We start from the raw sequence: 16,361 nt of genomic DNA, 5'->3' as shown, positions 1-16,361 counted from the left end.
AGCGGATTGCAAGCAGTTTTCAGGTGCATACCGCCATCTAATGTACAAAATGTGCAGACATCCAATCCTTCACCCTTAGGATCTATACATCAACTTAATGTCTTTTGATAATTTAAGAAAGTGCTTTCCTTACATATTGAACCCTTCAGAGACCATTCATATTGTTAAAATTAAAACCAAAAACTTTATTTAAATGTTACAAAATTTGTTATAACATAGAAGGTTTTTCAGATAAGAAATATGTAAGAAAAAGTGTTATTTTAAAAATGTACCAAGGCTTCATTGGTACCTCAACATACGATCGCTTTGACACACGATCTTTTCGACATCCGACAAAAAATTTGACTCGCCATATGTTTCTTCATCCGACGACATGCTCGAAATACGACGACATGTCAGCACCGCAGACAAATGCACGGTGGATTTTCATGTGTGATAAATCAACACAGGTTTCAGAAAAGGTTGGTACAGGTGGTGAAACAAGGAAAAAGTTGACGCTTACCTTCTAAATCAAGATGCAAATTATAGAAAAATATGAGCGTGGGGTGGGTATCCGTGAAATGGCTCAACAATACATCTCCACGGTCGTCCTCCGACCATCGTTCGCCAGTCTTTATAAGTTAAGCTGACAATTCTTATTTTAGTAACATCTCCAAAGAAATCGCCAGCTTCGCCACGTTTTTAATCATTTATTTCACAACTTATTCAACACAAAACGCCTATTGTCTGCCGCAGTTGACGGTGTTCACAAGAAAACATTGAAAGTGAAACTCTCAAGCTCGCCGCTCTGTCTCTGGCACATCAGCCCAGCGGTGCGTTTAGGAACAGCAAAAAACGTCCGCCACATTAGAACCTGATTCGTTACATTAATCCAGGAACTATTATTATTATATTATTCCGATTTTGATTTATAATTAATTTGTTTTGCTATGTGTAATTGCCATTTGTAATAGTACCAGCAGTATTTATTAAGGATTTAGTGCAGGTTTTTGAGCTGTGGAACAAATTAATGGAATTACTGTGTAATGTATTCCTATGGGAAAATCCCGCTCGACATACGACCATTTTGACTTACAAACAAGGTCCTGGAACGGATTAACTTTGTATGTAGAGGTACCACTGTATTTGCATATGTGAGTATAGTTTGTTCTACATACAGTGGGGCAAATAAGTATTTAGTCAACCACTAATTGTGCAAGTTCTTCCACTTAAAAATATTAGAGAGGCCTGTAATTGTCAACATGGTTAAACCTCAACTATGAGCGACAGAATGTGGAAAAAACCCGCAGAAAATCACATTGTTTGATTTTTAAATACTTTATTTGCAAATTATGGTGGAAAATAAGTATTTGGTCAATACCAAAAGTTCATCTAAATACTTTGTTATGTACCCTTTGTTGGCAAAAACGGAGGCCAAACGTTTTCTGTAACTCTTCACAAGCTTTTCACACACTGTTGCTGGTATTTTGGCCCATTCTTCCATGCAGATCTCCTCTAGAGCAGTGATGTTTAGGGGCTGTCGTTGGGCAACACGGACAACTGTTTTTTTCTGTTTTTTTTCCCCCACATTCTGTCTATCATGGTTGAGGTTTACCCATGTTGACAATTACAGGCCTCTCTAATATTTTCAAGTGGGAGAACTTGCACAATTAGTGGTTGACTAAATACTTATTTGCCCCACTTTATATACATTAAAACAGTTTCAACATTTGAAGGCATTGGGTTTACTTCAATCTACAGCAAAAAAAAAAAAAAAAAACGCCGCCCCCCCAAAATAGAAAAAAAAATACATTTTATATTGTTTAATCTAACATGTAAATGTCTACTGTATATCTGCCGTCATCGCTCAAGTGAAAATGGCGACGGTTCGCGCATGCGCAATAGCAATTCGTTGCAGTACGTTAGCCCATCACGATTAGTTAGTGACAGCCTTAAAATGAACAGGAAATGACCTGTAAATGCCCACAAGACATGCTTTGGTTTCTGTTGCATTGACAGCGCTAAACGTCCAATACAGTCAAAATTAACTGGATCTCTAGCGCCACCATTGGCAGCCATTGAGCTAACATAGACACTATTCTAACGGAAGATTTTGGAAGCAACCTTTCTGTTGATGTTTTTTTAACAGTGACACTTTTTTAAAAACGATATATTGATTCTTGGCAGGAGCATATCGATAACCGATATATCACCTTTTCGATATGTTGTTACACCCTGAATGGACTGTGGATTGGTTTACTCATTTACAGATAGTACCTACTTTTTGTTTTCAGGGTACCCGCGGGTTATTAAAAGTATTAAAAAGGCATTGAATTTAGTTTTCCATTATTCAAGGTATTAAAAGTATTAAATTAGCTGTCGTAAATCTGGGATTTTTTCACCGTGGTTTTAATTTTCAAGAACATCTCAGTGCAACCTAAATTATATCCGTGACGAAGTTTTTTTTTTTTTTTTTAAATCCATAACGAAGATGACGCGTAGAATTTTTACGATGCACTGCAGCTTGTGCATGCGCGCCTTTAGCATCAACAGCAGGCAATCGCACAGTACAAGGCCCGGAGTGGCTAATCGGGAGAACTGGGACAGTTCCCGGTGGGCCGGCCTGACGTTTGGGCCGGTCGTATTACACATTTTTAACGAAGCTTTCAAACTATTTACTAACGGCATCACGCAACCCCGCTTTGCGCGATAAATTGTGGCCCTTCTTCCATTCCGTAGTTTGAAATTCGATACCCCGCAACAGGCTCCCTCTCATTCTCCAATGCCACCAGCTCTGCCTCTGGGAAAGAGTATCATGATATCATCCTGTTGACTTGATTCTGGAAAAACTTAATTTTGGGTTTTAATGGCCGAAATGGGGCACGTTGAGGCAGCATGACGAGCGTGAACCCGTCTGGCTGTTGGTGCGACCCATTATCGTTGTTTTTTAGCATGTTTGGATAAAAGTACAGCGATAAACCATAAATGAACATGCAGAATGAAATATTTTTCATGAGAGCACCACTAAAACTTCCACCATGGAGGCTCCAGGCACTGTTTTTGGGCACAAAGACGGAGGATTGGGGTGAAATCCACGTTCTCAGGCAAAACACAAGTTGGGCATTTTAACCCAAAACATTGCACTCTGAGGTGGACTGATGAGCGTGAACTACCCTGAAATACACAGGTGTTTGAACTCTACAAGTGCATTGGGAGACAGCCGTTTTGGTGAGTTCAATTATTCTTTCAATCAATCATTCAATCTTTCACATTTAATTGCGGTAGTTTTATGTCATGAATAATATGAAAACACTCATAAGTAATGATATATTACATTAATTTTTTATTCATTTAAACTATATACAGTACGCCCCCACAATTTTGAATATCAAGTAAAAGTTGTTTTATTTTGGTAGATTAAACCAACAAAATTGAGTATGTCAATTTGCATGTACCACAAACCAAAAAAAAAAAAAAATGAATATGATGAAAAGCTTGTTTTGTACACACTTGCCACATGTGTAATTCAAAACACCTGCAAAATGTTCCTCGTTCTTTAAAAAGTCAGTCTAATATAAGATAAAATTATAGCTAGTACCCCAAAAATAAAATGGTAACTTCACACAGAACCTGCGCTTAAGCCCTTGATCTCAGAACTGTCAGTAGACATGCTCTTCCTCTGTGCCTCCCTTTTTATAAGTTATTTGGGGAAAATTCATATTTGATTCATCTTTACAAGTGTAAAGGAAAACTCTTTTCTTGTTTCTAATGAGGCTTAAATTTGATGAACTCCTGTGCTAATAGGTGTATTTAGAAATTGAAATATATAATTTATGCATTTTAAAAAATCGCAAGTTTACTATTGACAGCATGCGATTAGTCGCGATTTTTAAAAAATTAATCGCTTGACAGCACGATTATTATTACAATATTTTAATAAGGTAGGTCATGACATAAAGAGGGCCGGTCTGTGGCACAAAACTTTTTGTTTTAATTGTATCTTCAATAAATGTGCATTCTTTTGTCAAACACACTTTGTAACTGAGGTTAAATTTGATGTTCAGTGCTTTATTTTTTTAATATGATTAAATATTATCTAAATAATGGGTGCGAGAAAAGTATTAATTTTCAGTTGAAATGGCATTAAAAAAGGTCTTAAAAGTCTTGAATTTAGATGTATCAATCCTGGGGGGACCCTGGTTTTGAAATAATATACAGTATTTACTGTATACGAGTGGACGACTTCTCTTCGTCTTAGCATCTATCAATAATGCAGCTCTTTGGAAGGCAGTGCTAATGTGTACTTGCTTATGTGTCTGAATGTCACTTTGAGGATAGCCACGCCTGTCTTAGTAACGTTGCCAAAGCAGACAAGTGCTCTGGCAAAGGTGAGTCAGTCGATGTTGAGAGTACATGGCTGGAGGACCATGTTGATGTGCAGTTGCACAATATTCAGTTTGGATTTTGTAACCATGACAACTAGTTGCAAAGTCAGGAGAGGCTGCACTTACACCTGGCTCATACCTAAAGATTTGGAAAACACTATTTCATACCAGTTCACATCTAAAGATTAGTCATAGAATTTAAGCCTCGGTCTAGTCTTCCAGTCCTTCGAGTCCTCCAGTTTTATTGACACCATCCTCTGTACCTTTTCGTCATTATAGTTTTCTTTCTGTGGACCCCTCTGTTGCTATTGAATTCACCAATCGCCCTTTCAATTAATGTGCACAAAGAAAGCGGCCATAGAACTTTGCAACGGCTTGATTGGGGCAGCACTGCCAAAGAACATTTAGCTGTTAATTATAGAAACGTGCTGAACATACAATTTAAAACCCTGCCACACTTAATGACGCACTAAAATGGCTCAGAGTAAACAGCGCTGCAAAAACACAGACAAACAATTAGAGGGATGTTGACAGCTTTCATCACCACTTCTTGCACTGTACTTGTTTATCCCTAGTTTATTTGTTGTGAATAATCAGTAGTTTGAATCTAGCTGATCTGAACATCAATATGGTTATATAAATATAATATTTATATAAATATAAATATATATTTCCTTGGAGCTACTGTGATTTGCAGCCTCCCTTGTATGTTTTTTTTAATAATGTTTTTCATGCATTAAATATTGTGTATTAATAAACATAACAGTGAGTCAAGGTTCAGTGTCAACAGAAATTTTCCAGATTCATTTTCCAATTGTAATTTTGTATTGAAGATCACATCTTTTTAATGCGTTTTATGTGCCTTCAATATGACTTGTTTGTTTTTTGACACTCTCTTTATTTTGTTTTACATTTACATATCTTATTTTGTGTTTAACACCGCAGCTTTTTTGCATTTATTTCCCGAATTTAATGTTGAATATAATTCATTCTATAATACTCTCTCACCTAGGAGTTGTTCTAAATTCTTTCTCAAAGGAAATGAATTTATTCAACACTCCACCTGTCAGCTTTTATTAACTGAAGCATACATTTGAGATATATTGATAGATGGATGGACAGAATATTCTTCCAATTCACTGTTCCAACATTTGCCTCGATGGAAAGTTGTTAAAACAACACAAGGCAAAACAAGTGTTCCAATTACTGGTAACTCTGAATATTAAACATACGGTGTGATAATTTATGACAATATTTAACCAAAATGATTCACTGTAAGAGGCATCTTTTATATTTGTCTTTTTCTTTTATTCAAAACAAAAACAATGGAGGCATCTTTTATATTTGTCTTTTTCTTTTATTCAAGACAAAAACAATGAAATATGTTAAGTCAAATTCTAATTAAGGAATAAGGCTACATTCACGCTGCAGGTCAGTTCCAATTTCTTTGCTCATTTGTGAAACGTATCTTGATTTTTTAAATTCCGATTATTTTTTTTCTTAAATCTGACATGGGCTCATTCTTATTAGGATTACAACCAGATATCGACCCAACACCTCTGAAGTATGAACGCAAATCGGCATGAATGAGACTCTTATGTCATCAACAAGTGAAATAGGTCACCACTGTTCAACAAAACAAACAGCATCTACAAACGAGCAACGGCAGCACATTACTGCATCAATGTACTGCATTTGTTCTTGGGGTTTTAATATTTTGATTACTGTTTTATTTTTTTTAGCTTATTTTTATTATTATTATTTTTTCATTTGTTTTATTTATGGGTGGCACGGTAGAAGAGTGGTCAGCATGTTTGCCTCATAATTCCAGGGCTAGGGTCTCAATCTCAGCTCTGGCCTTCCTGTGTGGAGTATGTATGTTCTTCCTGTGCCTGCGTGGGTTTTCTCCGGGTACTCCGGCTTAATCCCAAAAACACGCATGGTTGGCTGATTTAAACACTCCAAATTTTCTGTATGTATGAGTATGTGCGTGAATGGTGGTTTGTTGATATGTGTCCTGCGATTGACTGACAACCACTTCAGGGTGTATCCTGCCTCCTACTGGGAGTGAGCTGGGATAGGCTTCAGCACCCCCCACGACCTTTGCGAGGATGAGCAGTTCAGAAGATGAATGAATGTTTTATTCATGGGTTTAATGATTGATGAACTTGTGTCTTCTGCACTTCACTGGTGCTGTATATTACACCCAACAAAATAGCTTTGAGGTCATTAAAAACAACAGAAGTCATAAATAGGGTGCACTGTCAATTTTGGAGAAAGATTTAAAATGCGCCTTATACTCCGAAAAATACGGTAACTTTTTAAACTATCATGCCAAACGTGCAAATATAAATTAACTACATTATAATCAAAGTAACAAGAATAAAATTATACTTAACTGGTATTATTGCAATGAAGTGTTGTGTAGTAACCGTAACACCTCTATTTACATTTGTATTTTCTTGGTTTTGGTGTTTTTAAGTAATATTTAATTATTTTTTTTTCTTATACTGGGAAGCAAGACCCTTTCCTATGTCCTTTCTATGTCTTTGGTTATCACCGCAACTTCTGTTTTGTCGCCTCTGTTATGTATGGTGCCATTAGGAAAAAAAAAGCCAAAGAATGAGCAAAATATACTTTGTGACGTCTTACATATATCATGTAAAACGAGGTCCCCTGCCTTAGATACTCAGTGAGTCTCTCAAGATTATTATCTCATCATTGAGGCTTTTCTGAAAATGTATATTCAACTCCAAATTCCACGGCTTTTGTTATGTTGACCAGTTTCCCCTCTTTTTTTCTGTGAAAAGAAAAGTTTGATGCATTTTACAATCTGACTTACTTTTTTCCCCGGTTGCATCATCAGTCTGAGGACACATGTTGCTAGGCAGACCCGGCTGAGAAGCAGTACGTTGGACAAACATGGCAAGCCCTCCACAAATGGCACCGTGAGGCATGTTTTATTAGACACATTAGTTCTATAACAGCATTACATGTAAAACACCTCTTAAAGTGATCCTCTAACTTAAATACATGTAGGCTCTGATAAACCACAGTTGTTCTCTTGTACTAAAATATGTTGTTAGAAACACATAAAATGTTTAATCAATGGCAATATTTTATAATATTTAGTACATATTTTGACCGTTAGTTGGCGCCATGGTTTGCGGGCTCACAGTGATGACGTAATTTGGATCCTTCCAAATGTGTAGCGTGTTCAACAATTGCTTATTGCTGCCTAAACTCGCGAAGTAAAATGCCACGATGTGCTGCTTTTGGATGCAGTTTCCAGTCAAATGGAAACAAGGGGAGTGAAGTGAGTGGTCAAGGTGGAATTATTATTTTTAGTGAATAAATGTGCATAAGTGGAAGCTTCTCTCCCTTTTTGGTCCCTGTATGCACGTATCCTACCCACCACACGTTACAACTGGCGCCCGAACATTTTTCCTGTATCCTCAGTCAAGTAAGGGATCCGTCTATTTTCTGGTTCCGACGGTCCCACCGCGTCTGCAATAAATTGTTTCGGATCTGTCCATTTTTTTGATTCGTCGATCCCACAGCGGCTTTTCGGATCAGTCTGTTTTGTGGAATCGACGGCCTGATCGCGGCTGCAACATTGCCATGGGATTGGTCTAATTCCTGTATCTTCGAGTGAGTAAAAAACGCGGACTTGGATTACTATTGCTTTTTTTTTTTGTTGACTATTCTTCGTGGGAGTTTTCCCCAAATCATACTAAATAATTAAAGGACTGTGGCAAGCTACAGTGACGACAGTGACTCTGACGTGGACCTTACAACAATGTTGGAGTTTGTCAGGGAACGCGTGTTGGCGTACTGCTGAGCTCCCGAGAGAAGAGTGGTCAAGGTGGAAATATTATTTTTTGTGAGTAAAAGTGCAAAAGTGGAAGCTTCTCCCCTTTTTGGTACTTTTATACACGTATCCTAGCTACCACGCGTTACAATGTACAAGACATGGATTACACAAGGTGTGCTCTTTGGACTGTACTGTATGTAAAGCACACGACAGCTCTGGATGCTAACAATCGACATAATTACCGTAAATTTCGGACTATAAGCCGCTACTTTTTTCTTTCATCTTGAATCCTGCGGCTTATAGTCCAGTGCGGCTTATTCGTCAATTCATTTGGGTAACTAGGTAACACATCCTAGCGTAGCATAGCATCCTAGCATAACCTCCTAGCATACATTGCAGAGCTACAGGTGTAAATAGCAATAAAAAATTATGTTCTGTGTTAATTATTTAATGAATGCTTATAAAAGATGTAATTTATGACAAATTATCTCATTTTTGAATGTATATAAAAGATTCGAGCTGGACATAAATGGAGTTAGAGACATAATATGCTGGATGATACTTAATGACATCTGTCATAAGCATTGAGTAATGCCCATGATAGTGTCATCATGTCATAGTTATGACAGTCTTATAACTCTGTTGACAAATAAGGTGCTACCAAATACCATAACTAGCAAGTAATGAAACAACTGGAACAGTAACTGAAGAAATAATTAGCACAGAACATGAATTTTGATTGTTATTTACTGTTGACAGCAGGTGGTAGCAGAGGTTGACTGTCTTCCCCAAGGAAGCAGTCATAGCCAAATGAAGCTTCTTGATGCAATGAATTCTTTGCAGCCAATTGGTTTGAAGCTTCATGGTGGTTCATCTGGTCTTGTGACAGTTGTATAATGCCGCTGTCAAATAAAGTTTTAACAGTTAATATGTTGGTGTAAATATCCCATAATTCAGTGAGGACAGCTGTGGCTTATAGTCAGGTGCGGTTTATCTATGAACAAATGTCGTTTTCGTGTCACATTTGGTGGGTGGCGGCTTATAGTCAGGTGAGGCTTATTGTGCAAAAATTACGCTACCGTATATTGGGATAAGTTTGAAAACGCAATATGCTTACCTTGAGTATCTGCTAATAAAACCGGAGTTCCCAATAGCATACACTCGCGCTCCCAACCGGAGTTCCCAACAGCACTCTCTCGCTCTGTTGCCATTGAGACTCACTTGCAGTGAGTGCATCACCAGTTTTGCCCAACTTATGTCTTATCAGGTATTTGCTGCACGCATTTTTCCCTGAAGCTCGTCTTGTGAACGACCGACAGTGCTGTCCTGCTCTTCACTTTTCAGATCTGGTTAAAATAGGAAGGGTAGAACTGACGACATGTTGGGAAAGCTAACGAGTGACACGCTGGAATTTCGGCAATGGGCCCGGTGAAGTCACGCACTGCGATGTAACAAGAATGGCGACCTATCACTTAAAATAATTTTACAAACTTAATTAAAACAAAAACATTAAGAGGGGTTTTAATATCAAATTATTATAACTCATACTAACATTTATCTTTTAAGAATTACGTGTCTTAAAAATAGAGGATCCCTTTAAAGCAAAAAGCCATCAGTCCTGCGACCCTGCATTTTTACTGCATTTAATTTAATATCTTTAACACAATAATAGTCATTCCTTTTATGCTTTGTTTCTTATTCAACAATCTTCAAATCATTCTCAACATGTTCTGTTTACTCCCAAAACTCTTTGCCATATTTTGCTCTCTCTCCTATCTTCTCGATTTTCCTCTCCCATCCTCTCTGACTCGTAGCCCTCTCACCCCCCCCTCCACCTCTTTGATCTTGCTCTCTCTCACATACTGCGAGAGCGAGAGCCTCAACGCTCGCTCTGCCCGCCTCATCAACGCTGCCACCTCTATTAGTTGAAACTGTGAGCTTTCTTACTCCGGACTCGTTTTTGTGTTAGGGTCCTTTTCTTCTCCGGGTCCACTCGAGTGCGATGTGTGCTGGAGGTGGTCTTGCAGCCGCTTTGTTTGGGCCGTTGTTTGTGTGGCAGTGTGCAGAAGCCTTGCCCTCTCTGCTCTTGTGGTGGCATGTCTGTTTACATCAGCAGCATGGCTCGCAGGACAGGGGCACACAGGGGCAGGCGAGGGAGCAGCGCTAGCAACAGAGGAGGAACAGCTGGAGGAGGAGAGAGATGCGAAGCAGGAGTGATAGTTCAGGAGCAACGGGGAGGTCCGGGGAGAGTGTTTGGAGCAGGATATGATTCAAGGGGAGGACTTGGTCGAACTGTGTGTCAGGGAGTTTGCATGTCGGTCCAGGAGCTGAGCTACTGTCTGTGTCTACCCTGTTGTTGCACAGTTCTACTGCAGCATGGAGCCGACCCCAACATCCGCAACACCGACGGAAAGTCTGCCTTGGACCTGGCCGAACCCTCCGCCAAGGCCGTGCTCACAGGTCAGTGCCATTTTCATCTCGGTCTGTTGAAAGCCGCACACTCTTATAATCTGTCGGTTCACACACTGTGTTTTGTCATGTTATTGTCGGCTTGTATCTGCCTCCATGTCTATCTGACTGCAAAAACAAGCAGATTGGGCAGGGTTGAGGACTAATATAACCCTGCCAAAAGTAATCTTCTCCCTGATACAGAAATACACAATCTTGGAGAGACTTCTGTAGTCATGATGCTACTCCAAGTTTTCAAACTGCATACAGTAATTGCTAGTTCCATCTGTGTTACGAGCGCACTGAGACAGAGGGACACCTAGGCTGGATGTACACTGCAGTTCCAAACTTCCCATTCCGGTGTAATGCATGCATCATTTTTTTGGGCTTGTCATTTCAAGTGACACATGGTAGATGCTGTGAATGATGAGAAATGGTAAACAACCAGTGCTAAAAATTTCACAAATATAACTGCACAAGCATCAACAACCGGTTATAAAAGAAGAAAAAAACATAGTGTATACAAGTACAATATATAAAACTTGCTGTTTTTTGTGTTTTTTGCAGTCAAGAAGTATGTCTTAATGTCCCTCGAGCGCTGTATAATAAATTGTCTGGTTATTATCCGAAATACCTGTTTATTGCCGCTCACAGGCCACAGTCTGCAACTGATTGCACCAAGGCTAAATCTTTATCACAGTGCTGAACGGGGACAATACAATTGTATGCATTAGTCGCAAAAATTGAAAGAGGAGATAGGTATGATCAATGGATTTATCGGTTACCCAATAGTTCACGCAGAAATAGTTTCTGCTTTCTAAACAGGCTGCAGAAGAAATGTAAACAGCAATAGATATCCATGTTGTTCTGTGGCGGTGAAAAAAAAAGATATGCGTGGTTATTAAAGTTTTTTTTTTTTTTTTAACGTGGTTATATGTACCTGTACTCAAAGTTACCTTAATTTCAATTTTTACTTTCCTTGAGCTTACCCCATTAAGGTGTGTTTGCTGGTAAACATTTTTAGAAAAATAGAATAAAGTGAAAGAAAACGAAAGAATAAAGGAAGAGAATTCCTCCCTCTGATGTCCAATATGATTAGTAATAATCTACAGTTTTATATTATACAGTAAATAATCAATCAGGATGATTTAGGAATGTAATGTCTTTGCATTAAAAAAAAGGAAAAAAAATACAATTCCAATTTAGAATGGGAATTTATTTTTGAAGGATGTGGCGCCACTTTCAAATAAAGTGTTACCAAATTCCATAACTAGCAATTAATGAAACAACTAGAATATTAACTGAAGAAATAATTAGCACAGAACATGTATTTTGATTTGTTATTTACATCTATAGCGCTGCAATGAATGCTAGGAGGCTTGTTGGACGACAACAGTGTTTACAGCAGGTGGCAGCAGAGATTGACTGTCTCCCCAAAGAGAACAGTGATTGCCAAATTAAGCTTCTTGAAGAAATTAAGCTTTGCAGCCAATTGGTTCAAAGCTTCATGGTGGTTTATTTGGTCTTATGGCAGTCTTATGATGCTCCCGTCAAATAAAGTGTTACCGGTTGACATCTTTTGGTCTAGATATCCCATAATACAGTGAGGACAGCTGCGGCTTATATGTCAGTGCGGCTTATAGTGCGAAAATTACGGTAAACAGATCATTCCTTTAGGTCAGGCTTAAATGTTATCATGAATTATAATGAATTACACATTTTCCTCCCATCACTGTAGAATAATATCTGATTGATTGATTGATTGATTCAAACTTTGTAAACATGTAGCATAATGATGCTTTTGCAAGGTTTTGGTCGGCCACATAACTGTCTTTCCATCAGGCCCCCACATGACTAGCTCCATCACTGGATTTATCGATTCCTGCCGAAAGCTGGCTGAGCAGGACATATTGTTATTTGACACTTTATGTATGTAGGTTTTTTTTTTTTTTTTTTTTTTTACCATTCGCTTGTCCTGACTGGAATGTTCCATGTTTTATTACCTTACCAGTGACATTTTTTCGTTTCCCAGGGCAATAAGTGATTAGGTTTGAAACCTGTGTATGTATGTTATGTCAGTAAAGTTATATGACAGATGTATCAGCTTTCAATAATAAGGTGAAATCATTCCACATCTATTCATGTTTTATTTTTATAATCTTTTATTGCGATTTCAAAATAATTTAGGTTGGAAATGCCCATAAGGATATTCTTGTTGGCCCTCCCAATTATTGGCCGTCCGAGAAATTTTAATTCCTGATTAGCAGTGTTGTTAATAACGGCGTTAGACTATAGTAATGCCGTTATTTTTGTCAGTAGCGAGTATTCTAATTAATTACTATTCCCATCTTTGTCACGCCGTTACCGTTGCTTAGCATGTAAAGGCGCGTGTTACTACAATTTGGTTGAATCACACGCGAGATGGAGCCACGGAGAGAGCAGAGCGGGAGGGGGGGTGGAGGGAACAGGGTTGTGACGCCGTTGCAAACGCGATGCTAGGTGGCTCGGAACGTTAGCAGAGCATTTGCGTTCTCCCTAGCAATGGCTTTTAGAGTGGCAAGTGTCATCTTAAAGTCTCTGGCAACTTTTTTTTTTTTTTAACATACAGTTCGTGGCGTTCAGGTGGGTAAAATTAATTGAAAATGATGTACTGTTTTCCTGTTGAGTATGCATTATCATCAACAAGTTGACATTGTCCTTGTAGATGTTACAATATAATAATATATATATGGCAGAAAACACTTTGGTGACTTGAAGTTCTGCTCTGAGACCCCCAATTTGGCCAAATTTCAAAATTGCCCAATATGCATGTGTGATACATCATTGGAAAGCTTAAAATCGGGATTTTCTAGGGGAAGAAAAAAATTCAACAGGAGGGAATTTGAAAAAAAAAAAAAGAAATTATAGACCCTACTCACGTGACGTCACAGCCACGCCCCCGCGCCATGTTGTCCGTATACTCGTCATGTTAATGCATTAGCGCTTCGTAAATTCCTCCTATTATGGCGTGTTTTTCTGCTCGTTAACATTAATAATCAAAATGGTGAAGTCGTGTGTGGCGGTCGGTTGCAAAAACAGAGAAGATAGACGGAGAGACTTGAAGTTTTACCGTATTCCGAGAGACCCGGAGAGGAGACCGAGATTGACTGCTGCAATTCGACGAGGAAACTGGGCTCCAAACGACTACCACAGATTATGTAGTAGTCATTTTATATCTGGTAAGATGCATTTAATATATATTTAGAGGGTTTTGGGCTGACAACCACAATTAAGATCATTGCTAGGCTAATCGCCGACAACATACACTCAGACATTGTGAATGAACTACCTGAAAATATATAATTATAAGGGGATAATCAGACAGTTGTCATACAATTAATTTACAGTTTCACTATTGAGGTCAAAAGCCAAAAAATAAATTTAACTAGGGACAATCTGGAGTAGTGCTATCGCACTTCATATTTATTACATATTATATATGTATGTAGTGAGAGTGCTATCGCTAAACCATATAAACATTAAAAGCCCTTGCTCCATTGACAAATGACATGAAATACATTAGACTTGACGGTGGATGTTAGCAAGAACAAAAGATTTTGAATTGAAAATTTCGTAACTCACCTTCCCGAGCACACGATAGATTCCTGCCGAATTTTCGTGTACGAGGACCTGTTTCACCCAACCAGCAACGTAGCATTTATAAGCCTCCAAGCTCTTAAAGTTTTTCAAACTTTCGTGAGAATAGGCTGATTTTGCCTGGACAAGATAGTTGTAAATATCAGGGTCAGGCAAAGATGGCGAAGACAGCGGGTCGAAAAACATCGATTTAGGCATCAAATACGGATCTGGCGAATGGATAAACTGAAGCTTTTCCACGTAACGCCTTTTATGCAACACATCCAATGAGTTTACAGCGTCAGATAACACCGGGGCTTCCATGAATTGCTCTATAACTTGCACGACTAATTGAAAACAATGAGAATAGGTCTAAAAAATAGGTACAATATGGCGGCCGGATACAGCGACACTTCATTTTGTGACGTAGGTGAGTAGGGTCTATAGACAGTGAAACAGGAGGTGAGAGTATGAGAGAGCATAATTAAAGACACCATGATTTCAATGAGATGTTATCGCGCACTACCTTGTTTCGATCCAAAAACTCCGTGTAGCATGCATCACCGAGTGTCAAGACACAGCTGTGAATGGCCACGGCCGGAATTTTTTGGGTGAACCATGGTAATATAACAAGGGTCGAGATGCAGAAATCGCAGACATCAAGGAGTGGTCGAGATGTTCTTTTTCATATATTTACCCTTTTAAACTTTTTTTTTTCAATTTTTCTTTGTTTGGATTGATTATTTATCTAAAATATCAGGGTAATTGCGACAGTAACAAAAAAAAAAATACAATCAAGCGATAGCCATGAGGTAGACATCCGTGTCTTATTTACAGACACAATTTTTTTTCATTGTGACGTAATATGTTTAAAAGTTTAAAATAAGTGACTGAATAATTTTTTTAAAGTCGTTTTTTGTGTGTTTTTTTTTACTAAATATTAGACATCAATTAATGATTCTAAGGTAAAAATGACAGACATTTCAAATAATAAATATAATTACCGACCTTCTTTTTATGGCGTGGTTAAAACAAAAGCGGTTGCGCGGTGTCTCCAGGGTAAAACGGACAAATTGAAAATAGATTGGGGGCTTAATGCACCATGAAACTGCAATGGCAGCATATAGACATATTGTTCTATCGAACACAACAGTTCTTTTGGCTTAAAATACAGCTATTTTAAAGGGGGGTGCAAGAGCAGAAACTGCTTTTTCAGCCTTGTCTGTGTTTTCCGCCATATATATTATTATTATTACCAAAAATAGTCACTTGCGCTAAACTTTTCTTGAATGACGTACCCATAAACCTTGTGTGATTTTTTTTCTTTTCTTTTTTCAATCAAAACAACTAGAGCAAAGATAGGAGAAGAAAGATATTCAGAGCCTCACTTGCATCTTGAAAACTATATCTACAGTATATATAATAGGGGTGTGACGGTACACACAAGTCACGGTTTGGTGGGGGTCGCGATTCAGTGCGGGTTCTGTACAACAGGAACAACAAAAAGGCTTTTTTCTCACAGCATTTGAAAGTTAGTTTGTATACCATGACACTCTTATATAGGTGAAATTTTAAAAAATTTAAAAAGAGTGACCTGTTTTTTTTTTATTCAAAAAGACAGTTCAATCAGTTAATATAAACATATTTGATGTGAAAGACGTTATAAAATGAAACGTAATAACGTGTAGAACATGAAAAGTAATGTCAGTTACTTTGCCGAGTAATTAATTACTCTTACATTGAAGTAAGTCAATTACTTTTTGGTAGAAGTAATTTGTAACTGTAACTGATTACTTTTTTAAACTAAGATTACCAACACTGCTTATTAGTAACCTCTATGTAAATAAGCCTTTTGATTGGATGGATGTGTTCCTTAAATAAGCTTTGCCCTGATTGAATAATGAGTTAATATATTTTTGCAATCAGTTTTCTCTTCAGTCTCTTGCAATCAATCAACAAACCACATTGATGTCAAAACTAAACCAGTTTTGACACATTTTGACGTTTGTTAAATAAAACGGGGGTTGGTGGATTTCGATGACAAGGTATCTTTAACAATCCTTTGAATGACAAGTTAAAAGTCCCAACTTAAAACTAAAACAAAAAAAGTACATCATTTT

General features: G+C 38.0%; 1 protein-coding gene across 2 annotated transcripts in view; it reads left to right on the top strand.

Moving 5' to 3' along the window:
- tnksa (tankyrase, TRF1-interacting ankyrin-related ADP-ribose polymerase a) overlaps window positions 1–16,361 on the top strand; it is a 149,295-nt gene that overhangs the window by 21,032 nt on the left and 111,902 nt on the right. Inside the window, exon 4 of one of the 2 annotated variants that reach the window (XM_057818163.1) lies at window positions 10,543–10,638. The exons of the other annotated variant lie outside the window; for it this stretch is intronic. Within the exon in view, the coding sequence (XP_057674146.1) occupies window positions 10,543–10,638 (96 nt within the window). The remainder of the gene's footprint in view (window positions 1–10,542; window positions 10,639–16,361) is intronic. 2 annotated transcript variants of the gene reach the window in all.

This window comes from Corythoichthys intestinalis, chromosome 17, assembly GCF_030265065.1.
Source record: "Corythoichthys intestinalis isolate RoL2023-P3 chromosome 17, ASM3026506v1, whole genome shotgun sequence".
Classification (NCBI taxonomy): Eukaryota; Metazoa; Chordata; class Actinopteri; order Syngnathiformes; family Syngnathidae; genus Corythoichthys; species Corythoichthys intestinalis.
The sequence above is the reverse complement of the archived record's forward strand: the minus strand, read 5'-3'. Positions and strand labels throughout refer to the sequence as shown.